Raw genomic sequence first — 26,369 nt, 5'->3', positions numbered from 1 at the left:
GAGAACAGAAAGCTGACTGAGACCATTCAAATTTGAATCCGGTTTCTGGACAGCTGCTCTGAAAAAAAAAAGTAAAAATCCTCATTGAGATTGAACTCTCACGGCCACATGAGCACTGTCACACTGTGACAATAAACGACGACGGGGGGGGGCATTTTTAGACTTTTATTATGACCAGCTTAGACACGAAAGCAGAGAGAAAGGGGAATGACATGCAGAGGGGACTGAGCCTCTATATATGGGGGGCACGCTCTACCAGGTAAGCTACCACCCCCCCAAAACAAAATACTTCTAAAGTTCTAAACCAAACTGAGTCCTAGGTTGGAGACAAGTGGACTTAAACTTAATAGTTAAATGTAGCTCCACCTGGACCAGCCACAACAGTTAAAGTATATATGACCTATTATGATTTATTATAAGGAAGTATTTAAGTTCTTTTCCCTGTTTAAGTTTGTTTGAATGCAGAACTTCAACCCATTATACATTGTGACATTGCCTTTAAGAAAAGTGTGTATAAGTTATTGTCCATTTGAGAGACAAATCACATTGAAAAATGTAAACTCTTTAGTTTTACAAGGATTTGGCACCTTTGTAGCTTTCACATTTAATGGAAACCACATACACAAAATACACTAATCAGAAAAGACACGAGTCATCACTGTTGTCCCAAACCTTTTATTGCAGCAACAGATCATTTACAGAAAACTGTGACTCTTCAAATCTCCACAATCCATCGTTACTTCACAATAATTTAAATCGTCATCATCAGCATATACAGGACAGTATTAGATCTGCAGACAACACTGAGGCGAAGAGATGGCCAGTCTTTAACTAACAGCTTTGTTTCCCCGGCACAGTAATTAAAACGGTTTCCACCAACGGACACCTCCATGGTCTGGGAGCAAAGCTGTCCCGCGTGACCACGACTTCTGATCAATGACCAGTAACGAAGAAGATCTGTTTCACAGGGTTGCTCTGCAGTTTTATGTTATTGCCCTTCCCTATTGTTTTCATTGGAGAATAAAAATGTGTTCTGAAGTAGCACAGTCCCTTAAAATATGCCTGTCACAAACCGCTTATGGCTTTGTAAAAACCCTTTAAAGCATTTTTTTTTATCATTTCTCCAAGTCCTTTTTAAAAATGTTCCTCTTAAAAATCTAGAAGCTCTCTCTTGGTAAAGATTGTAATCTTCAATGGTAAAAAGGTTTTAGAGTTCACATTGATTTACAAAATGTGCGGGGAGTAGAAAAGACCAGCTAGTGGACAAGACATCCTACAAAAACGACTACTGCACACCCTAAAAACAAATCTGGTGGTAACAATATGCCAGGACTAGAAACACAAAGTGGGACTATGACACCAAAAGATAGAATTAAAAAAAAAAAAAAAAGTTTTACTTGGTCTCTCTTCTTCCACTAAAAAGTAGTGTTGTAATTCATTTAAAATCATCACATCTACATATTGTCAGTATCACAACTGAAATGAGTTATCCACAGTGTTGCACCCATTGTCCTAAAAACTACTGTAGGGCGTTTTCAAACCTTGTGTAGTTTGGATGAATCGACCCCGGAGCGTTTCCCCTCTTTGGCGCGGTTCGTCTGGGCCGGTGTGAACCGGTTTTGGTTAGGTTATAAACGCTGCTTTGCGATCTGCAATGCGGCAGAGCATGCAACCCGTAGGAGCTCGCAAGGTTTCTCTTGTAGAAACAGACTGCAGCCAAGCTCGCCGGCACTCGCATCTCAGTGGTCAAACTACCCGGCTCTAAGGTTGGAGACCAGATCAGAACGAAGTCTCCGTGACCAGAGCAGACGTAGTAAAGTTGCTAGCGAAAGAACGTGTTTTAATGAATGAATGGAGATGTGAGAAATAGTAGCCCTAGACCAGAACTCAGGTAGTCTGGGAAAACCCTGACGAACTTCTGGCAAATTTGACACTGGATTTCCACCAGCTGCGTGTCGGCTCCGTGCTCCGCGGTCCTTCGATACCCACCAGGTCCGGATTTGTTGCAGAACGGCTGCAGCCATGACTGACAGCTGAAGTCACGAGGACCCACGAGATCTCATGAATTCACATATGATCCCACGATCTAACAGAAGGTAGTTTCTATAAAAATGAAATGAAACCGAACCAAAAACAGGAAACGCTCCAAGTTTACAAACTCAACTGATTCGGACCAGAGAAAACAAACTACAGGTGTGAAAACCCCCTTAGTGTCAAAGTCGTATCGCTTGTGATACAACAGGGACTCCAAAGGATGAAACAAAATACATAAATCTCTCAAAAAGCCTTCTTAATCCTTAAACTTTAGTTATGTGATGGAATGGTTTGTAAGATGCTGTTTGGCCTCACAGGGGCCCTGCTACCATGGATCAATGATTTTAAAAAAAAAAAACACAAAAATTCAGATTTCTCAAAAGGAAAAGGGAACAGTGACTAAAGACATGTGTCACTAAGTCTCCCTTTTAGAATAAAACACACGCCACTGATAAAAGAAACCAAAGATCTTGATCAGTGAACTGGTTGTCAGTCAGTAGTTCTGACCGACATCCGCAGGAACGTGATATCTGATCTAGTCAACCCTCCGTGAGCCAGAGATAACCGATCGCTTACACTGAAGCTACCACTAAAGAAAGTGGAATCAGCCTGACAGCCAGATCCATGTGTGGCTGATGTATTTGAAAAAATAACCTTTACACCACAGTGTGACAGCTTTGCACCGTCCAGGATGTCCTAATTTACATCACAGTTTAAACTGAAAGAGCTGAAGTTTAAAGTTCTAACTTCATATTAAGCTTTAAGATCGTCTAGTCAGATGAGCTAAGGAATCATATCTGAAAATGGGAAAAGGAATCTACAGAACACAAACACTCAGAGGTAAAGTTAGAGAACAAACAAGAAGAAGAAAAAAAAGTTAAACGACAAACTCCTGGAACTGTGTCATGACTTCTACGGCTCACAGAAAGTATCGATGAGTAAAAGATGTGTCATGCTCAAGATCATGCTCATCATACAACACACACACGCAAGCTCACCTGGAGTTGACACACATATACTGAGTGGTAAATTAACTTAGCTGGGTGGGGGGGAGGTAGGTTACGGACATCACGACAGCTTTGCATAGAATCTACAACGCTGAGCAGAACTGACAAGCTGAATGGAGATGGGCTTCTACATGCTGAACTTAGAGGGGCAGAAATAACGTCCGTCAAGCTGATTTTTTTTTGGGGGGGGGGGGGGGGGGGGGGAGGCCCAGATGGAGAAAGTCTGCAGTGTGACCTGGGTCCTCTGACGCAGACATATTTCAAACTGTCTGACGATGGCTCAGCTATCAACTTTGGTCTCCGTTTACTTAACAGAATTCAGCTCCAGGAAGCAACTATCACAGAGACTTCAAAATAAAAGACCGGTTTAATTTGACAGACTCCGGTAGACTGGCTAGAACAACACACACCCCACACACACACACATCCCCACACCCCCCCACACACACACCCACACCCCCACACACACACACACACACACCACACACCACACACCCCACACAGCTTTCACATGGCCAGTCACACAGAACTGAATCACCCTGAACAAAAATGGAAATGGGTGCTTTAAGAATGGTGATTAAAAGAAAAAAAAAAAGGGTAAAAACAGGGAGTACCATATTAGTAAACAAGTTATCAATTATCTCACGTTTACACCAAAAGAAAAATTGAAAGGAAGGTGGGAACAGATGGGGGGGGAGGGGGGAGTGTTGTCATAACAACTCAATTGTTTCACTGGAGGTGGAGGGGTGCATCATCACTCTGAGCACGCTCAGATGGTGCTGATGCAAGGTCAGTGGGTCCCTGTTCCGTCACCGGGACGATCGTGGCAGCCTTTACGTTTCTATGGAAAGCACAAACAGGATGTTGAGTCTAAACACACTCATTGGATTCATGCATGTGTTACATTATCTGGATACCGGATCCCAAAATGGGGAGGATTCAGTTCAACAGAGTTGCTCAGCTTCTGGGTTTACGTATATGCGGCCCGATGATTATGTGCAGTAGTGTTGCCCCGTGTGCGCTGATGCGCTCGTCTGTTGACATTTCCGAATGCCTTCCTACAGTTGCTTAATGAAAGTGGGCTGTCCACACAACACAGCCTACATGTGTCATTAGTATGAGAAAAAAAAACGGGTGTCGTGCTCAGACACAGCTCTGTCAGACACGGGCCGGGCTCCGACAGAAAGATTTGACCCAATCAGGACTCTATTGTGGACATATTCTCAGGTCATTTTTCCTACAAGTCATCATGCATCATCGTGAAGTTAATTGGAAACCATGGTTACCTGTGGGCTCATCCTGAATCTGTTCCTCTGTCTCAACAAACTCTGCTGCTGCAAAGAGGAAAAACACACAATTAAAACCCCAAAATCTTAATCTTATTATGCTGTCCCCTCACAAAAGGTTTGCCCCCTTTGCGTTGCATCTATCCCGTGTGTGTGTGTGTGTGTGTGTGTGTGTGTGTCTACCTTCTTCTGCTGCATCCTCTACTTCGTGTGCTACTTCTTCGGTCTCCGTTACTGTGGATTAAAAAACAGATTATACCAAAAACAGAATCAGTCGTTCAGCGCAGGTACAACACTGACAAAAAAGAAGTCAGCCATAGATCATCAGCTCCACTACTTCACGATTTGACTTGACTTTCAATTTAAATTAAATAAATAAATGGCAGAAGGGTATTGCACGACAGTTTAAGTTTCTCCTGAGTTTTTTGGAGGCACAATCAAGATTTAGTTTAACGAGTCGTACCTGAAGAAAGGTATCTGCCATCTTGACAACACTAAACCTCATCATTTTACTTTTATGCTTTCCTCTTTACCTGGTACCGTTCGCTCCTCCACTACAACTTCTTCTGGAGTTGCCTCCTCTTCAGCGGCCTCCTCCTCCTCCTCTTCAGCAGCCTCCTCTCCTCCTCCTCGGCTTCTTCTAAAGGTGCTGCCTCCTCTTCCTCTTCAGCAACCTCCTCGGCAGTTTCTTCTGAAGGTGCAGCTTCCTCTACTACAGGCTCCTCCGCTGCCTCTTCTGATGGAGCGGCCTCCTCTTCTTCAGCAGCCTCCTCTTCTGGAATAGTTGCTTCCTCTTCTTGCAGTAACTCCTCAACAGTTTCTTCTGAAGTTGCTGCATCCTCCTCCACAGATTCTTCTGCTGGAGCTGCCTCCTCTTCAGCAGGTTCCTCTGAACGTGCTGCCTCCTCTTCAGCAAACTCCTCAACAGCTTCTTCTGTAGGAGCAGCTTCTTCCTCTACAGTCTCAGCATCTGATGCCACCTCTTCAGCAGCAGCCTCCTCGGTTTCCTCAACTTCCTCCATTGCGGCCTCCAATGCAGCCTCCACCTCTGCTAAAATTTCCTCCCCAGTCTCGTCGGCAGCCTCCTCGTCTTGCTCCACTGCAGCCTCCACGTCTGCTACAAACTCCTCTGTGGCTTTGTCGGCAGCCTCCTCCTCCTCCTCAGCCTGCTCTGTTGCCGTTTCCTCTTCAGCGGCTGCCTCCTCTTCAGACTGGTCTGCCATCATCTCTTCAATCTCCTCAACTGGAACAACCTGAATCAAGCAACATCAACAAAAGGTTAGAAAAAGATACATCCCTTCACATTTTGCCTTGTTGTTGAAAAGACACGTGTGGATACGTTTTTACGTGGTCAGAAAGTTACTCACATACACATTCCACTATTAATTATGAAGGTCTAACTATCAGTTTGAAATAAATTCATATATATACCAGCAGTAGTCACCGGACAGTGGGCACGTTTTGTTTTTTAATTTCTAACTATGTTGTCAAGTAGCATGAAAATCTTCAGAAACACAAAAAACACAGCAGCTATAAAAAAAATAAAAATAACAACTCACTGCCAGCGGGGGGGTGCAAGTTTGACATTTCAGCAGCTATTATTTGAGTTTAGGAAGCAGTGTTGACATCTGCAGGTCTACATTACTGCTGCTATACTTTATGGGTGGCACAGGTAAGCATTAGAACTGGAGAACCGTTCAAAAAGGGGCTTCACACTCAAAACAAATGGAGGAACTTAGTCAATGAGGAACAAGTTAAACCTTTGTTTAAAATCATAATTTGGACGGGCGCTTCCATCCTAATTAGGATTTTAAACAAAGGTTTAACTCTGGTACACTCACAAAAAGACTCTAGGTTGATTTTGGCGCGAGTTACACTTTAAGCAGCTTGGAAAAACCTGTAGACTGATTAGGAAATTATTGGAAAGGAAAGATTGTTGACTTATTATACTTGAGTGCATATGCTCATTAATCTGAGGTTGTGCTAATCTTTTTTTGTATCCTGCAGGGAAGATAAGACATTTCTACCACCTCCATCTCAACACGCACGAAGAAAAAGATAATTCAGTTTGCCAGCATAGCACAGAGTATATGAAACTGGAACGCAATTAGGATAATTGGGGTTGCAGTAGCAAGGACATGCCTTCTTTTAATAACAAAAACCAAATACCTCCTCCACAGGGGCCTCCTCTTCCACAACAGAAGGCTCCTCCTCCTCCAGCACCTCCGGGTCCTCCTCGATCACCTAAAAAAGTATCCACCACCCAAACGTCATCAACGGGTTCTAACTTGTATTTGTGCAAATAATTAAAGTATACAGTCAACATACCACACAGAATAACAGTTATGATTCCCTGAAGGAATATTTGTTTTATTAATTAACTTTTAAGCTTCTTAAGTATATTTGATTTTATCAGTTAAAATTTCAGCAGATGTTTATATAAAAAGGATCGAGATTGAAGGAGTATTCAAAGCGGCTGTCTGCAATTGGACCCAGTTTCACTGATGCTTTTGTATTAATCAACCTGGCCTGTACCAACCTCGGGAGTCTCCACGGGCTCTGGTTCGGGTTCAGGCTCCGGTTCGGGCTCTGGTTCCGCCTCAGGCTCATCTGCTACCTCAGGTTCAGGCTCTAGAGGGAGGAGCAAACAGTTGTACAGATTCTCTTCCTCTCTCAAAACACAGTTTGGCAATGTCACACCATGTTGTGCAGGGCCCATCCTGCAGGAGGCAGTTTACGCCATGCCTGGTACTGCAGAAGTCCTGTTGGTGTCAGTTTGTGACATCTTTAACATGTGAGTCAAACCGGCCCAGAACTAGCATTATACTTTTAAATTGCCTACCGACACCTACCACACCTGGACTTATGCTAACGTCGAGGCACTCCAAACATATCAAAATGTGTGGAGAAGCAGATTATAAATGTTCATTCAGCCCCAAAACACTGCAAGAAGTGCCTGACACTTTAAATATCCAGGGCTGCTAGACAACGCAGGTTTTCATAATTAACAATAACTGGTCTTAAATGCACAGGGAATATCCTAGCTGCTCTGTAGTGAAAGAAGACATTTCCCTGCTTTTATTAACCGTCTACCTGCATTTATTGAAGGACAATTTTCCAGTACTCCCATAAGGACACGGACGGACGGACGAACAGACACACACACACGGACACACACACATACCTGGCGGAGGTGCAGAAGTGTCCTCTGCTACAACGGCTTCGATCACATCTTCCACAGGCACCGGCTCAGGCTCAAAAACAGCTGAGGAGGAGGAGGGGATGTTATGTGAATATTTGCGAGAATGAATGGGCAGTGACATCTTGGCAATGCAAAACGTCTCCATTTTAAAATTCAAAAAGCACTGTCTTCTGGCCAAGCAGATTACTAAAATAAGCAGTTCAACTAAAGGACTCATCCATATGCTATATAGTCCAGGGGTCTTCAACGTGTGTGTGTGTGTGTGTGTGTGTGTTGTGTGTGGTGTTTGTGGTGTTGTGTGTTATATATATATATATATATATATATATATATATATATATATATATATATATATGTATGTATGTATGTATTATATAGTAAAAAACTGAACTGCATATTAAACTGGGTGAATGGATATTTTCGCGCTATTGTTAAACATAGTACATGTGGAAGGCACTGTGTTTCATATAATGTACATTTCCCGACATGTAAATAAAAAGCTTAAAATAAAAAATAATAATAATTTAATAATAATAATTTGGCACCTTCATAACATTTCAATAAATAATGTGAATAATATCCTTCAATCCTTCATTGCAGCTACATCACACAAGGGCAGAATAAGCTGTGGCTTCAGCTTAGTCCGATTTCATTTTGTGTTTGTTTTAATTTTTTTTGATTAAAACAAATGTACTGTCAACTTGTCCAACCTTAACCAAAATGACCTATGACTTGTCGACTTGAAAACATGTATAATTTATAATAAACATGTGTGGTACCTTCTGGTGTAGGTTCAGCATCAGGAGTCTCCACTGGGGCAGCGGCTTCTTCTTTACGGGAAGTGACGACAACAGCCTTCTCTTTTAGTCCTACATGAGAGGAACGCACATGTTGCTTGCAGGAACCATACGTATGTGTACATTATAGACAAAAGGATAGGTTTGTGTGTACCGGGTCCTTGATATTGAAATTATTTCATATAATAATTAATGACTGGGGTTTTAAATATGCCAGATTTGTAAATGTCATACATAAAAGCATACTGTATAAAGATCCAATACATAAAATCTGTTTAGCTGGTATTGCTGCCAGTGGGGCATATAGGTTCTGTGTTGTACATGAACGTATACAGGACCTAGTAAGTAAAAATGTCTGCAGCAAAAATAAAAAAATCATAAAACATTGGTAACATTCACATGAATGAACATTTCATATCAAACAATCTCAAAAAAGGCATAGGGTTTCTTTTGCTGACTGACATTTTATCATGAATACAATATTGTAATATATTTTATGAATTGTCTTAAGCTGACAAAACATGTGGCCTTTCGACACAATATTGGACAACTAATTTTGTTTTCAAATGAATTGCCATTAATGTAATGTGCTGAAAAGTAAATTTTTGTTATCCCAAGACAAGTTACTTAAAAAAAAAACAAAGTATGTCTTAACAGGATGTTGATCTGAAGTCAAAGATTTCAAGTTTCTTCCCAACATGCATTGCGGGGGAACCACGGACGATCGTTTTTTCACTTAAGAAAAGAGGCACTTACAGGGACCCAGAAACTTTATTGACAAAAGACAACATTTTTGATAGTGGATAACAAATCTCCCAAACTTTAGAAAAAAAAGTCACATTATCATAAATTTCTACAAGTGGAAAAATTGGTGGAATAGATTTTCTGTTTTCTAGTCAAACCTAAGACATGATCACAAATACTACATCACACTTAAAATCAACATGTCTAGAGAATCAGTGCTTGTTCCGACCCCTGTGATTTTAATCAATTATTCCATTAATGGAAGTAATGATTTCCATTACTCCCATCTTCCCCATTCATGCCCGTCTTTCCTCACCCTTTAACTAAAAGCACAGACTGCGAAAACAAAATTCAGCATGTACCAACATCAAGAACAGGGATTCCCAAACTGGCAGTTCACAATCCAAAGTGTCCAACTGTCGGCACAGCTCTCAGTGCTTGGTGGTGTCTGCTCACTACGCAACCTTGACCTTTTAATTGGTTGCCAGGGAACCAGGAAACTATTACGATAGAGCCCTGAGCTAGCTGGTTTGCTTCAGACCATGATCAAAAATACTTACAATACATGATAAAATTTACCAAATCTAACAAGCCTGTCCAGGTAGAAAATTACTGTTTTCTTTTACTTTTTCAGCAAAGCAACTGTTTATGTGCTATGATGTCTTGTAATCGTCTCCCAAGCCCCAACTGCCTTCTAATTCTCTGAATTATAGTGCCGTTTCAATACTAGAGTTTTGGCACAGATACTAAAACACCATTCTCAACAAATTTCTTTTCCCCTTCATTTGACAAGATGCCAAACTATTATTCTGTTAAAATGATGTCAAAACAGAAGCTAAAAACAGCTTAAAGTTGGCAAAAGTGTTATCAAAATCAGGAATTGAAAACAATAAGAATAGTAACAACATTATGAATCTGATTTGACATTTGATTGCATCCCCGCCCTTAGGGCCCAAAACTAACACATTCACCCGATCGCCAAATGAGAGTGTAATTACTCTTTGGTGAGTTAATTATTGAGACATCCTGCCACTCTGGTCGGCAGAAGAAAACATTTTGCCGGGCTGTTTGTTGTGCGTAGAACGCGACTGCATCGGTCATCAAACAGCGCAATGTTTTGTTACAGTACACGAGGTAGGCAGACCTGTCGCTCCCATACGGCCAGTTGAAACAAACCTGGTTGCTATGTGGAGATTTATTGCGTTAGAGATTCACCGAATGCTGTCAACCTCAGGCCAAAGAGTATTACCCTGAACTTATTACTGTTACTTATTCCATAATGTTTATATTCTCAAACTTCTAAGTGATCCTTCTTGCACTCTAGATGAATACCACTGAGTGCATCCATTCAAACGGGTTTTACACTTTAGTGTTAAAACTATTTAATTAATTTTTCTGCATACAGTTAGTGTAACTCAAGTAATTACTGCACTTTTCTATAATATTGATTGAGAATTGCATACGAGACCAATAGTAATAATGGAAATGCAATAGCTAAGCTTAGCGGATATCATTTTTAATCATTTCATCTACCAGCCACCTTGGCCCTTGATTTGAAGAGAAACATTGTTGGATGTTGAAACACTGGCTGGATCAAAACATTCCTCTAAAACATCTCACTTCCTGCCTCTGTCAGATTTCTCAGGTTTGCTTCGCTTTTTTTCTTTGGCAGACTCTTTCCCTCTCCCCTTGTCTTCCTCCTGTGCCTTCTTTCCCATTCCCTCCACCTTTTTTTCCTCTTCCTCCATTCCTTTCTTAGATTTAGTCTCCCCTTGCTTCTCCTCCTTACTCTCCTCTTTCTCATCCAGTTTTGCTTTTTCCTTTCTTAGTTTTTCAAGAGCCTTTTCCATCTCTTCTTTTTCTATCTTCTCTTCTTCCTCTTTCAACCTGGTGGCCACTCTTTCCTTCACTCTGGCCGATATTTCCTTCCTCCCTAGCTCCAGCTCCTTGTCCTCCTCCTCTTTGGCCAGGAGCTGCCTGACCTCAGCCAGAGCCAGCTTGGCAAGCTTCTTGGCCTCCACACGTTCGTGGATGATGGCCAGCTGCTGCTTTAGAGCCTCCCGAAGCTTCAAGCCCACATCTCTGGTTGGAGAGGTTTCTGGGATGGATGAGCAACAACACGGTTTTCACCACTCGTTATAGGACGAAGACCATGCTCAAACTCACTCGGTTATTGGACATCACCACACATCAGGCAGGCGTGTGCATGTCTGAGGAGGAATTAGAACCAATAGACCAGTTCCATGCCATACTCATATTTTGAGTTTAGACTTTGTAGACCACATTGGTATGTTATACTGTGTCCTAGAAAACAGCAGTAAACACGACTTACACCGGTGTCTTTAAATAATTACTCAAATGGAGGTATACGCTAAAGGAATTGAAACCCATCTTAAGCCTGAGTAGGGTACTAATCAATCGCAGAATTAAGCCAAACAGAATTTTTTTTTTTTTTTTTCCTATAAAATCACTTTAATAAAACAGTGCAAATTAACCCTTTTAAATCTCTGGGTCTTAAACTCTTCTGGGCTGGGCAGAGCACCAGCAGCTCTCCAGCCTGGCTCTACAAGCCCAATATTGGTAAGCAAGGTTAGGTGCAAAATAAAAATTATCACTGGGAAGTAAAATATTTAACCGTTTGTTCAGCTCCAAATATTCTGTAATATTGTAAATAATTGGGTTAGCATCCCCCTCAAAGCAGTCAATCTAGAAGAAACACTGCCACGGGTTAACAAGTCATTCATACCTAGCGGTGATCCAACACTCAGTCGGATCAAACGCACGGTTGGATCTAGGATCCCAACGAGTTGTGAGTAGCTGAAACTTCATCCATTAGTCTAGCTCACACTGTAACACAGCACAGCTTCATGCAAGAGCCTGCGTAACGATACCTTTCTTAGCTCCTCTCCTGGCTGCATCTCCAGGTTTTTCATCTGATGTCGCACACAAACAAGACAAGAGTTACAACACTGGGCTCTTTCAGTTATACCTTTGTTGTTGTTGTTGTTGTTGTTACACACCATAAACACAACCGTTTATCATTCCTATGGTCTATTAAATTAGCAGTACTTTATGCATAAGCCATGTATACAGCTCCATACTATCAAGTCTGCTAAAAAAGCTGCATGACGCTAATCTCAACCTCAAGCAAGCTGAATCTAACCACATTAACTTTTTGCAGCAGAAGGGCACTGTTGCAAAAAAAATAAAATAAAAAAATAAGAGAACTTGACTGGGAACTTTGCTATATTTCAACGAGGGATAAGCTGTGCAATACAAATGGCATCATCCCTGACACAACTTGGCTAGAGTAAATACAAATAGTCCAAAAGATGTCTTCAGAGTAATCTAGCACCATATTTAGGAAATGCTGTTGGAGACCTTTCATCCTCACAAACTATTTGTACTACTATTCTTATGGCTGAGGAAAGACCTAAGGAATTTTACAATTACACCATAGCAGAAAATAGAAATCACCATAAAAAGGTGAATATGGCCATAACAGCTCAGTAGTAAATAGTATTCATAAGTGAGCTGCTTCTTAACCTGATTGTGTTCAATAACTGGGTGGGAGAATAATGGTATTTATGGCAAAAAGGAAAAAATAACCATGCAATAAGCTTATAGAAAAGAAATACCCATCCAAAACCACATGAAGCCAAGGCAAGAATATGGTACAATTCACTAATTAGTTCTTATGAAATTGTACATGCATCAGCTCAGTGAAAAGCAACTAATTAAAAAACTGTCTTGTAAGTGTACGCACAACACAACCTTAACCAATAAAGCAGATTGTGATGCTCAATGAGCTCTCATTCATGGGCTCTCTCAGTACCATTATGTTTCACTCGGCTCCGGTGTCAAGTGGTGAAATTAGGTATTCCGGTCCGGTGTTCGCCTTAAATCCAAACTGGTTGGAAAAGTTTTACACTGGCCCAACCCTAGCTTCAATACCACCATGTACACTCATTCTTCTAAAATGCCAAAGCTGGAGTCACTCCACCCCAGAACAGGAAGAGCCTGTTCCAAAAAATCTGGTGCATCCACGCATTCATAAAGTCATTAAGTTCAGGTTAAAACCTGTCAACACCAAAACACACACACCCTCTAAGCCTGTAGCAACAATTGATAGATTCACAAACTTTGACCCAGAACTCAAACAAACTGGCAATAATTTTGACATGAATTGATTCTACCCTGTGCATTGTCCCTAAGCCCCTAAGGGGATATGAGCAACAACAAAAAAGGTTTAGCTTCATGTGCTCACGTGAAACTTTCATGTGTGCACATGAAAAGGTTTTGCGTAAACTTTAGAGTTTTTTTCACTCATGTCCCCTTAGAAGCTCCGTACAAACCTGAACCTCGGATAAAAAAAAAAGAAAATTGGCTTCATGGCTGAATTTTGTAGGTGCAAAACCATTTTAAAAAGGATACATTTTGACTAATCAATGTTATCAAGTTCACATTTGCTTTCCCTAACATGACAAGTAAAAGGAACTGAGCAATGAAATTTTTTTATCAACATCTGTGCTTTTTCTTCTATGGCATAACAATATATGTGGGAAGTAAAAAGATCTATACAGTTCCATAAGCTGCCAACAAAAGATCTGTAGCTTGATTCCTGTAGCATACACAAGAACCTGAAGCATTAGATGCATCAACTTCGCTCAATATATACTGATAGCTTAAAAACAAAAAAAAACAAAAAAGGCAATCCTACAAACCTTCAGTATAAAAGTTCAAGACCCCATTTTTACCTGGTATTACATTACCTGGATATTGACATCTAATCATAGGGCTTTGCTTTTGTACCTGGTATATAAAGTGTTCCCTATCTTTAGTTCGCCTGCATTGTTATTTGATCTCAACACACAAACTAGGCAGATGGACTTGGAAAACATGGCGCTGGGGTTTGTTGCCAAGCTCTGCAAGGTGAGGCCCACATCACAGACTAGACAGCTGAAGGCATTTGTAGACTAGATGTGACTGAATGAAAATATGTTAAAATATAAAAAGGGTTTCTTGTGGAAAGACACTCCTCGTTTTATCCATAATAAAAGTTAATGGGGGAAATAACACATCATGAAACAAAACTATTTCTATTGAATTCTTGTTTGAGGTCCTTTTTGTTATTCACACCTACAATTAACACATTTTTATCTGATGGTGTTCAGAAAACACAAACTACAAAACTTGGGTGGGATACACTTGAGTTAAATCGGTAAGCCGCCTTCAACCCGGTCCAGTGACTTATGCATCAGATCAGTCCGATCAGCTGCAGCATCCAATCAATAACTGATTACCAAAAGGGGGCTCGTTGACCAGTAAGATGTCCTTGAGGGTTCCTCTTGTGCATCCTCGCTCAAAGATCCCTCTTCAGTCCTTGATCCTCGCTCCTCAGAGCAAAAAAAAAAAAAAAAAAAAGAACTTTGTGCCTTCAAGCCGGCGGACCAAGACAACTTTTAGTTCATGCAAGGGTCGAGGAAATATCAAATTAGAGGCTGAGATGTACCCAAAGACAAAACCAAGAGCCTTAAACGTAAGGTTCAAAAAGGAGAACAAATGTATGCCTATAGTCCCAGAGTAAAGGTCAAAGATAAAGTTTTATGGCATGCAGCAATAAGAAATGTAAGAAGAGCCAACCGAGCGGCTGTCCAAGTGCAAATTATCTTTGTATTGTGTTATTCAGTGTTGCAAACAGGTTTGTGCGGAACCTAGTATTAGATTCTAAAATAAACAGGACTTCTAAAGTGTTCCTGAGTATTATGTCCATATCCCAGCACAGAATCAACATCATAGAAAACTTTCACCATCTCAAGATACCGCTGATACCAGAATGAAGCTTGTTCGTCGAGTTTCACAATATTTTGGGATTCCAGTTGGTCAAACCTCAGGTGGGTGGGGCCTACAACACAAGTTTAGACTGGAGATATCCATATCCAAAGCTACTGGATGGGGGAGGTTGCAAAACCCACAGCATTTTGCATGCCACTGTAGCTTGGGTTGTTGGATGTTGAGGCCCTTCGGTCAAAAACAAGTGCACTAGAGGATAATTGGGCTGCTGAAGTTGGCCAGAGGCTATTGATTATGGAGGCCAACTATGACGATCTTTTGCCCCCGATTTCCATCATCATCATCATCATCATCATCAGCTCCTCTCTTCCCGAACCTTCCCTCATCCTCGTCCTCCTCGTCGTCCTCCTCCTCCTGTGCCTCCACGAGTCCTCCTGAGGCACTGTGCTCGTCCTCCTCCAGGGGCTCCAAGGGGTTTATCAGACCGTACAGGAAAGTGAAGAACCCGTTTAACCAATCAGAGCTGCCCTGCTCCACTTCTTCTAACCAATCCAGAATCTCGGATTCACCCTGACCATCGCCCTCACTGGTCAGGCCTACGCAAACAAGAGGGGAGGTGGGGGGGGGCAGGGGTGGATGGAAAATAAAGTTTGGGAGCGCAACATGTGGTAGTGAGGAGGAACGAGGTGGAGGGGGGGGGGGGGGGGGGGGGGGGGAGAGATAATAAAAAAGGCGGGAAGAGAGAAAGGTGGAATCAAATGGAGAGAAGCGATGGAATGAAAGATAAAAGAGGATTAAGAGCAGAGGAAGAATGAGGAGGAAGAAACAGAGGAGAAGGTAAGAGAAGTTTTAGGCGTGTGTTAGGCAGCGAGGGAACTACTAAGGCTTTATCATAAGCAGCTGGAGTCTGGCTGTCTACACATGATCAACAAAATAACCTTGTGCCAGCTTGAGCCATTATTTTAAAGTTCTGGTTTATAACATAATTTAATAACTAATCAGTTTTGAGCTGAGCTCTGTGCACTGGCTGTGCCTAAACATCTGACAGTTCAGCTCACAATCCTTATCATGTGGAGACAGCCTTAGAATCATAGACAAAAGTTAAATACAGAAAAACAAGCTGAAGCTGGATTTATTATGGTGTAGGACAAGAATTTGTGAGCAGACAGAAAGCCAGTGGGACAAAGAGTATTCTGGTAATACTGTCAGATAGAAATGTGTTATTGTAAACTATTAAGTGCGTTGAAAATGTTTCAATGATAAATTACTTAGCAAAATTAATTTCAGCCATTAAAGTGTGTTTTAATACACATAGGTCCTGGGGTTAAAAAAAAAAAGAAATACAAAAAGGTACAGACTTAAAAAGAGACTCTAGAGTTGCCAATCTTCCTCCATAATATCACTAATTTCATTCATTCTTATTTATATTTACATTATATTTGAATATTTAAACCCTCAAATGAAGTCCATTATTAATATTTACTACACTACTCACGCATGTGGTTGTACACTAGAGGGATATCCAATGTTCGCCTAAAAGGGGCAACTACGTTGTGGTGCACTGGCGGCACACTCATTATCAACCACCAGCGCAGAGAGACAAACACAGATCAGAGAGCCCTGTAATATAACATTATCCAACAAATGTATTGAAGCAGCGGAATTGCACGCTCCAACTTGAAGAGCAAAATGGTAAGCATTTTGAATACTGCAAAAAAAGTATTGTGTTTCCTGTAGAATGGGCAGTGTGCCATCCAAAGATTCAGACAAGAACAAATAGTCTGCTTTTGATCCTCACTAGCCTCCGCGCAAAACCATGTTAACAAGGACAAACTGAAACTTGTGATTCTCAATCCCGTCCGTCCAATTTCAGAGCCAGAGAAAAGCAAGCATTTTACTAAGCACAACATATTAAGAGGTACAAAACAACGTTCAGGTTCTTTGAGACTCTATGCAGGGCAAAATGTCATGTTGACTCTTATGTTGCAATTAAGCCATTTGAATACAGCTGTGGTCCAACATGTCAAAACTAGTAGACCACCATTCAGTATGTTTGGGAGTTAGACAAGATAGAATAACATAATTGAAGTTGATCCTGCATAAACCATGGAACATGCAGCAGACATCACATGGGGAATACCAGCAATGACAACTTCACTTTCCTATCAAACTCCCAGCTGTCTTGAATGCTTTGAGCTTCACATTAGGAGAAATGTTCCAAAAACAATACCAGCACCAACATTGATATGGGTATCATCTCTATAGATCAAGAGGGACACAGTTAAGGGAACTGTTGCTTGTAAGTTGCTTAAAATTGACTTAATTATTTTAATCAAAAAGGTAAATCATACGGAGCCGAGGAGGTGACATGGTCTGGGGGGATGGGGAACAAAGGAAAAAAACAAAAACAAATACTTAAAAACATGTATGAGGACAAACACTCAACTCGAGATTGACTTTTAAACTCGAGTTTGAAAATCCAACACACAATAAGGATAGCAACTAAGGTTAGCCTGCAGTAATTGACATCAACGACAATGACCACAATAACACTTAACATTGGCATGTATTAATTAATAAAGCTTATCAAAATAAAAAAAATTGATGTATTTAGACGTTAAGATTGCCTGTAACTACAGCTGGCTGTGGATTAGGTGGTAGAGCAGTCCCATACCAATTGGAAGGTCGGTGGGTCAATCCCTGGCTCTGCAGTTCCATGTCAGAGTGTCCTTTGGCAAGACATGCTCCCGATGCTGCGCCATCGCAGTGTTAATGTGAGTTTTTATCTAATGAGCAGGTGGTACCTTGTACAACAGAACCGCGGCCAGAGTGTATGAACGTGTAAGAATGGTTCCTGTACTATATAAAAGCACTTTGAGTGGTCGTAAAGACTGGAAAAGTACTTTATAAAAACAGTCCATTTCCACTGAATCGTAACAGACAAACATGCGAGTCACTTCTACGTTCCTTAAAAACTGAACTTATTGGATGGTGAAACTTAACGGACGTAAACATGTGCGTTGTGCTTACGTTCTATGCTAGGCTACTTCTTCACTTTTGGTGAGGATAGCTAAGCAGCATGGGGACCAAATTTACTATTTGTTAATAAGGACAACTTTCATGTTATCTAGTTAATCAGAGCATGCGGAAGTCTGTGTTACTTGACTACAAGGATGCAACTACAGACACACTTTCGGTGTTTCCTTATATGCACACAGCGGCCCAGCTAAATGATTTGCGCTGCCGCTATATCAAAATCTCAACAAATTTTCTCAACTTTAAGAAGCCAAAGTCGGGGACGAGCGAGGATTAACAATCACCCACCCCCCCCCCCCCCCCCCCCCCAAACAGTGTGTTAATTATTATTGGTCTTTCAATAGTGCAGTTGGCTGCAACAGCGGCAGCGCTGCTGGTCTCTCCCCATCAAATGGGTCTAAAGCCCTCTGTATCAGTAGACATGCTAAATATTTCCCAGCGGTGCAAAATTAAACTCCCACACCGCAGTAGCCCTGCTGGAAGATATCCTGGAGGAAACACTGCACTTTTGCTTCTATTTTTCGTCGGCAAATGTCACCAGTTAACTTATTTCTTACTACTATTGTATTAATAAGAAATAACGTTAGGAAATTAATTTCTTAATTGAATTATGGATTCTTACAGCAATACTGGGTTTTAAAAGTAGCAAGTACTGTAAACGATAAATTAAATCATGTATGCAAAACAAAACCTTTCATGCATCAAGATGCATTTTTAATTGCTTTATCAATCGCATCGTAGCCCTGTGAATCGAATTGTGAGGTGCCTAGAAATCTGCCCCTCTATGAAGTACCTGCCTTCTTAAGTTGGGACCTAAGCTTTAGGGATCTTAGACTAATTCAAACTTTAATACTCTTTTAACGTGGGGTCATTAAAATGATTTTGTATTACAAGCTTGTTAGGAAAACACAGACATTCACATTCGGTCATAAGTGTTTGAGGAGCTCAGCTTTTCTGCAGTTTTCATTATTGAGATTGTCTCTATGGGAACAGTCAGCTGTACAATTGTCAGTCATGCAAAATAAACCCAAATTGCCATTTAATGTAATTAACAAACAAAACATTATCAGTGGCCTGCAGAAACGCTCAAACTCAAAAGAAAATCAGTTCTGATGGCATCATGACTGGGAAATCATGTAGGTCAAAAGCCACAATAGACAGATTCCCTTTGTTTTCTTTTTGCAAGACACTGATAGCAAACACTAAAATTAGTTGTAAATTAGAGATAAATCAACTTGCCTAGCAGAACTTTAGCATCCTCGACATCAAAATCACCATCCCCATCTGTATCGTATGCCACCAGTTTACCTAGAGCAGCAACAAACACACATTTAGACTTTTTGTTTGTTATCACAGGAACTACACTGACACATTGACAATTGTACATTTACATGCATCATTAGCCACAGACAGACACAAACACATGCACCAAGCTTATTCTCAGCATGGTTAGCAGTTAGCATGAGCAAAAGGATTTTTCTTCTTCTTCAAAAAAAAAGTTACAATCGGCTAAAAGCTTGGTGAATTCCTTTAAATGTAAGGGAATATGGGATTCAGTGGGTAATGGCATCAGTTTTAAATAGGCTGTTTAATACTAAACAGATAAACAATATGGCAGTATGGCATATTTGGCCAAACGGTTTGTTTTATAGACAATAACGAACACTTGGAGGAGCCTACAACTTGTGTTCTAGGTTTAGATCATGGGTCTCAAACTCGCGGCCCGGGGGCCAATTGCGGCCCGCGGGATGATATTTTGTGGCCCCCTTCTTGACATCAAAGTTAAGTGTTAGTGCGGCCCGCGCGTTCTGAAACTTTTTGTCATTGCGCATGTCACTTATGGGCTATAGTAGTCTCTGACAGCGGCGTAACCGTTGTCAAGCTAGCTAAGTACCCTTGCGGCAAATGCCTGAGGTTGACAAGTGATGTCTGTTGTTGTGAAATGCACCACCATATCAGATCTAGGGGTTTAAAAAAACCAGCAGTTCCGCGCCTTTTTTTTGAGGAATAGAGGGTTTTTTTGGAATACTTGATGCGGCCCAGCCAAAACCCAGACTTACTTGCAGCGGCCCCCAAGTAAATTGAGTTTGAGACCCCTGGTTTAGATCATATCAAAGCTGCTGGGTTTGTGTCTGCCAGTTACAGAGTATTGACGTTTTCCATTACATGGTACCTGCTCGACTCTACTCGCCTTTTTTGCTTTTCCATTATGAAAAAAAGTCTCTGGTATCTGCCAACAGGTACTTTTTTTTTAGTATCACCGCCGTCGATGTTCCGAGCAAGCCGAGGAGATACCAAAAGGTGACACGAAAACCTGCAGACTACCGACTGGTCGGAGAGAATCGTCACTAATCACCGAGTCATCATTGCTGGCGACAGACGGGGGTGTTCTGAACAAACCATTTTTAAATGGTTTATCCAGTGGTGTTTTTTGTTGCTGCCTCCAGCTTCTTTTGAAACACAATGGGTCTTCAAAAGCAACACACTTTTGACGTTCCGTGTGTGTATGTGTGTGTGTGTGGTGTGTGTGTGTGTGTGTGTGTGTGTGTGTGTGTGTGTGTGTGGCATTAAGTCATGGCAGTTTCCTGCGGCGTAGCTATGATGACCAGCCACGCTCGCCTCACGCATGAGGCGGTACTAAATCTACAATGGAAATAGGAGGACGGGGCTCGGCGGTCGAGATGAGCCGAGCAGAGCAGAGCTGGTACTAGCAGTGGGTACGTGCCATGACATAACCAGAACGGGGTGGCCGGGAGGTTAGACAGAAGCCCTGAATCTAAAACCTGCTGAGACTATGGAGGAAAGGTTTGTTACAAATCAATGCAGTAGAGTCGTCACACATTCCAGCTAAACAAAAAAAAACTTAATTTAACAAGGAAGATTTCATGACATTTGTAACATGACTTGAATTTTATGATATTTTGAATTCTATCATTGATTGATATAAATAAATGTCTACTTTTTCTGTATGATATATTACAAAAAGAAGATGAAGACCGTTTATAGTATTCTATTTCAAACAGAACTTTTTCAATTCGTGATAATATTTAGGGATTTATGGAATTCATCTAAGCTTTATGATATGGAACATTGATTTTGTCTTTCTGAAAGGCTAAAAATGCATTCAGTAAGTATGTTGTTTGTATTTACCTATTTTCTAGCTTTAGTTAATGGTCTATTAAGACTTTGTCATACATACCATGAAGGTTAGACATCAGACGTATGTACAAAAAGTTGCTAAAAAGGTTCTTTATTCATTGGGTCTTTTCGCAAGTAGTGCATAATGTGCATGTTGAGAAATCACGCATTTGTCTGATGGATTAGTTTATAAATACACTGACCCTTCAACGCAACTGAATGACCTGTGTGCAGCATACTTTACTACAAACCCATTCATGGTGGTTGATCGTTTTAGAGTCAGGGCTCTGAGAAGAGTGACAGGGAGTGACGAAACATCTTGAGTGCACAACAATAACACAAGACAGTCAGTGTTAATACAGGATGTAAGAGAAATATGCCTTGTGATTTTTACCTTGCAAGGCCTCAGACAGGTTAATTTGTAAGCCCTTAGCCTTGTCTGCATGCAAACACAAAACATACATATTGGAGCAAAAGGTAGATTAAGAAAAACAGAAGAGATTCATAGTTATAAATAATTAATTAATACACAGACAAGAATGTTCAACAATAACCATTAAGGGTGCAGGGTGCAGTTTACTGTGGTCAAAGATAACAGACATGCATCTGACAAATCAGTAAAGAAGATAGATTTAAAGGGGTAGTCGCAGTGTAAATTGGCGCACAGGGGTAAAAATAATTTAACATACAAATTCAATACAGCAATTTTTTTGACTGAATTATCTGCAACCGTTTTTATGAATTTAAAAATGCATTTGTGTTGCAACAAGTACTTACCAACGACTCCCTGATAGTCGACCAGGTCGAAGTAAACCACGGCTACAGACGTCCAGACACCCAGCAGGGCCAGGACAATGAACCAGGTGAAGAAGCTGCCGCTGCCGGACCCACAGTCCGCCTTCTTGCCATTCTTATTGGCTGATTGGGCTTTATTAGCATCTGAAACCCAAAGAGAGTATACGATGTCAGGTTCACTTGTTTATACTTGGCGGTTTCCTTTGAGGCATCTTTTTCACACTCTAAAGTCATGCTGTGCATTTCAATAACGATGTAAAGTCTATAAACAGTAAAGACCGATCACAGCTAATGTAATACATCACACACACATTGTGTGCTGGGACGTTTGTTACATAACCAGCAATTTTGTCAGTGGTTGGACTTTGAGAAGGTGGCAGCCAGTGTTACAGTTTCATCAAATACCTTAGCAAGGAACACAGTAATACCAAGTAGCCCAACCCCACACACTTTAAAACCTGATAAACCTGTTCAACTGTAGGATATTAAGTCCACCTTTGGACAAAAGTATATACACTGACTGCACAATTGAAACCATATTAATATTTTGTTCTGGTAGTATAACGGTATATTAATTCATCCCGTAGCATTCAGTAAGGAATAGTCGGTACACCCTTGGGAATAAATAAGACTTAGACATGCACTAGGCTAATTAAACTAATTAAGACGGGTGGAACATAAACGAAGGTGTGAGTTTTATCCCGACAGCTTTTATGAAATAGTTGTCTTTAAGTCTAACCCGGTTAGTCTGGTTAACTGCCAGATATAGAGCTATTACAGTTAATGCCAGTATTGTGCATGCAAATTAAAAACCAGAGATCAAGAGCACACCAAGTCATTAAGATGCGTCGTTTTTGAATTCCCAGCACACGCGCGAGGCACACACACAAAAGGGTTCTCCAATGTTTCCTCTGTTAATTTTTTTTTAAATGACAGAATGTGCCTTTGGAACATTGGATGAATGGTTGCCGATAATGGGCAATGTAGATATTGCATTAAAGATCAGTCAGAGTGAATGAGTGAGAGATTCATTATGTGTTCCCTTGAAGACCGTATGAAATGCTATATTTTTGGGGTTGATGCATGCAATCTGGGCAAGTCATCTGCAGTATCTGCACCAATCCTTCAGAATTGGCTCTATGGAAAGTAATATGAAGGAAACAGAAAAAAAAAAAATGATCCAAGAAGCTATTCCATGGATGCCAAAAACCCACAATGCATGATGGGATAAAATAGTGGCAGAGAGAATGAACAGGTGTTGAAGTAATCTACATGGTGCTAGGTCAAACTCAGACACACACTGAACACAGTTCAAAGTACTCGCATAACAAGCTGTATATTAAAATATACAGTATACACTCAACCTGCACATACAGAGACAGTGTTAACCTCTGAACAAATATTTATTACAAAATCCATTGACACCGTAGCTTGAGCTTTAAAGTCAATACATTGAGATCAATGTTTGACTGACAAACCTTTCTAGATCAATTGTACAGCTCAAAATCCACTGAAGAAATGCAATTACCCCCACGCCTCTAAGAGTCATCAATATTCATAAGAATCCCTGTTTGCAGAGTCAGCTGAGGAGATCTACATCCGCTTTGTTTCTGCACTTCCATTGCATTTGTCTATTCAGTGGTCAGCCTAGTTTAGCACCAATACTGAAGCATGTGGAATATGGTATGTTGCATTGAACCTGTTCTAGATTAATCTAAAAGTGGACATGAATGTGGGTCAATGATACTATGACCAGCTGGAAGCATAAGGAATGTATAATAGGTATTATTTTAAGTTAAAACACTTAAATGACCTGGCTCACCAAACTTAGGAATCTTTTAAAAACCACCATGATGGTTACTCAATCCCATCAAAATGATGTGTAGCACAAGGTTGTGCATCAATCTGACACTATCAGGCCAACAGCTTGATCTGGCATCGGTGACAATAGGGCAGATCTATTCAATTAGACATTTATATTTCACACCCACACACACCCACACTAGACTGGAATTTAAATTCCTATTTAAGTTTTGGCCAATTTGCTGCTGCATTTAAAATGTTTCCACTTGAAGAATTGATTGTCCTGTTAATTTTAAGGTGTTTCACCAAGTTGCTGGTGCTGAGGTTTTATTATTTTCATAAACAAGTCAATCAATCAATTTATATCTACGCATTTGTTACATGTTGTTTTACAAAGTTGGAAAAGCAATGTGAGAGCCAAGCCTAATGTTGACTTTCACATAAAGAATGCTTCCAGTCACTTCAACACAGTGAGTCATACAGCGTATTAACTAAGCACCGGTATTGGGTCAGTGCATCCCTAAAACTGTTCATAGTTCAGGGTTAGTTTTTGCACTACTGAGACCCTCACTGAGCTAACAGGATAGAAAACAACAAATCCACCTGATCGTGGCTCCACGAAAAAATAAAACATTTGAAAATGGAGCTTAAGACTCTATACCAGCTTTCAGTCCTGCAAGATGTCAACTTTTTTTGCTCAATTCCTCACTTAATCCTTTACCCTGCAACCAAACAAGCAGGCCCAAACAATGACCTCCACACTCCCTACTTTGTCCTTCTCAGCTATCTTGTCAGCAGCAGCATTGAACGTACGCTTTCCTCACCTTGCATTTCCTCAGCTATCACCGCGGGGATTGCCGTGACAATAGGAGATGTGACGGACTCAACCAGGGTCGCTGGATCACCCATCCCTGCCAAGTGACGGCCTGGCTTGCCAAATAACAGGTTAACTGGCCACAAAGACAGCCTACAGTCCGAGCTAAAGGGGGAAGGGTATCTCTACCTCCTGGTCTTGCCTCTTCTCAGTCTCTTTCTGTCCCTCCCCTCTTTCTCTACTGGCTTTCTACTCTCAAATGCCAGTGCTCCTTCCTCTGTTTTTTTTCTGAGCCTGATATGGCTCTGGAGGTCAAAAACAGCTATATATAGAGCTGTTAAACCAGCTGGGACTGACACACAGACAGAGGGAACAACAGGCTGACTGCACTGACAGCTTGAAAGGACCGCCCTCTATCATCTTCCTGATCTGAAAGATTTTACAGTCAGATTTTAGTACAGTTACATTAAAAAAAGTCCACTTTACAACCCTCTGTTGCCAACTGAGACAACAAAAACAGGGTTCTACCTTCATTTTGAATTTGAACAAATATCAGCATGATAAGAACTACCAAAAAATGACAATAAAATCTTTTTGGGGAAAACATTTGACAGGGGTTGATGCATAGATTGTATAAGTGAAACCAAAACATCTGGATTGCCCCCTGGTGGGTGGATGCAGTATTTGTCATAAAGCTCCTTTGTGTCAAACTAAAAGAATCAAAGTACAAATAATGGTTTCTGTCATTTTCGGTAGTTGTTCTCACGCTGATTTGTTTGTTTATGTGTTAGTTTATGACCAGTTTGTTTTTTATTGGTCATTTGATGCTATAAAACCGGGTCAAAAGTCATTATTGACAGCTGTAATTGACTCAAGATTGGTCAAGTTGGTGTATGGGCAGGACTTTGATACCTCAGCTCCACCGCTCGCAGAGACTGGCTCCAAAATTACAAGATAACAGCCCTCGTATCTGGGATACTTTGGCTTCACTTTTGTACAGTGGGAGGAAGTATAGACCTGTCCCCCATCTTTATATACAGTCTATGGTGTGTAGGGTTAGCTGCGGCGCTGAAACTGAAGGTTTGACCATGTGAGGGCTGGCAACGTGGCTGCAGTAAACAAGAGTAGTAGCAGTAGTAGTAGTAGAGGTTGCGAACTGGACAAAACGCCCTGGCCTGATCTACAAGAGAAAAACAAAGAGGTCTTCAAGAATTTAATTCAAATTGAGCATGTTTTAATTGTTCTTTCATGTCAAGTATTGGCCATGTTATATGATGTACAGACATAAAGACACGTTATGGAAAATCCGAGACAACTCGGCCAGCGGGAAACAGCTGATTAGTAGGGGTGTGATGAGAAACTCAGCTCATGCGAGGAGACACGAGATTGGGTTCATGAGAACGAGACAAGATTTTAACACCATTTTAAACTTTGATGATGACCGGACAAAATACTTTCAAAAGGTTTTGCCACAAACTCAAATGGCTTCTCTCCTGTATAACTAATCTCTTCAGACCTAGTAACTGTAGCGGCCCTCGTTCCTCCCAAACCCACGTCTACAGCACCTTTCAGCAACAAAGCAGTTCCTTGTGCTTTACATAAAACATTAAAGAGCAATTTAAAATGGTCATTATGAAAATAAAAACAGGCTACATATAACATACAAATACAAGAATAAAAGTTACAGTGAGTAAGAAATTTGTAATTATTACATTTAATAGGTTGTAGGGACAGATTTGGGAGGAAAGAGGGAGGGCTTTTATTTTTATTTAATTTCTGTCAGGGTAAAATATTTAAAATAAATAATGTTCTAAGTAAATAGGTTTGGAATTATTTTCACCAATATATTTTTGTAATATATCAGGGAAAGAACCAAAAAAAAGTACCGGTATCGGGACTAGTATTGGTTCAGATGCGAAA

General features: G+C 40.8%; 1 protein-coding gene and 1 long non-coding RNA gene across 3 annotated transcripts; one reads left to right on the top strand and one right to left on the bottom strand.

Moving 5' to 3' along the window:
- Positions 1 to 659: 659 nt before the first annotated feature.
- asph (aspartate beta-hydroxylase) lies at positions 660 to 24,724 on the bottom strand. Of its 2 annotated transcripts, none has more exons than XM_032532347.1 (13): positions 24,460 to 24,724; positions 21,815 to 21,976; positions 21,432 to 21,476; positions 19,139 to 19,207; positions 8,309 to 8,398; positions 7,512 to 7,592; positions 6,867 to 6,958; positions 6,497 to 6,571; positions 5,041 to 5,580; positions 4,861 to 4,921; positions 4,511 to 4,561; positions 4,328 to 4,375; positions 660 to 3,882 (listed from the first exon to the last, which is right to left on the bottom strand). In XM_032532347.1, exons 1-13 carry the CDS (start codon positions 24,542 to 24,544, stop codon positions 3,875 to 3,877), a joined length of 1,407 nt encoding a protein of 468 aa, XP_032388238.1. In that variant the 5' UTR covers positions 24,545 to 24,724; the 3' UTR covers positions 660 to 3,874. The 2 variants fall into 2 exon arrangements, with proteins under 2 accessions (XP_032388238.1, XP_032388239.1); XM_032532348.1 differs by having other exon boundaries at positions 4,328 to 4,372.
- Positions 5,489 to 20,541, top strand: LOC116699675 (uncharacterized). Its single transcript, XR_004334475.1, has 3 exons — positions 5,489 to 5,500; positions 14,950 to 14,952; positions 20,472 to 20,541. It is a non-coding gene; the product is annotated as an uncharacterized LOC116699675 (long non-coding RNA).
- Positions 24,725 to 26,369: the final 1,645 nt, after the last annotated feature.

Source organism: Etheostoma spectabile, chromosome 12 (genome assembly GCF_008692095.1).
Source record: "Etheostoma spectabile isolate EspeVRDwgs_2016 chromosome 12, UIUC_Espe_1.0, whole genome shotgun sequence".
NCBI classification, from domain to species: domain Eukaryota; kingdom Metazoa; phylum Chordata; class Actinopteri; order Perciformes; family Percidae; genus Etheostoma; species Etheostoma spectabile.
Note: the sequence above shows the minus strand (reverse complement) of the source record. Positions and strands in the feature narration are given on the sequence as shown.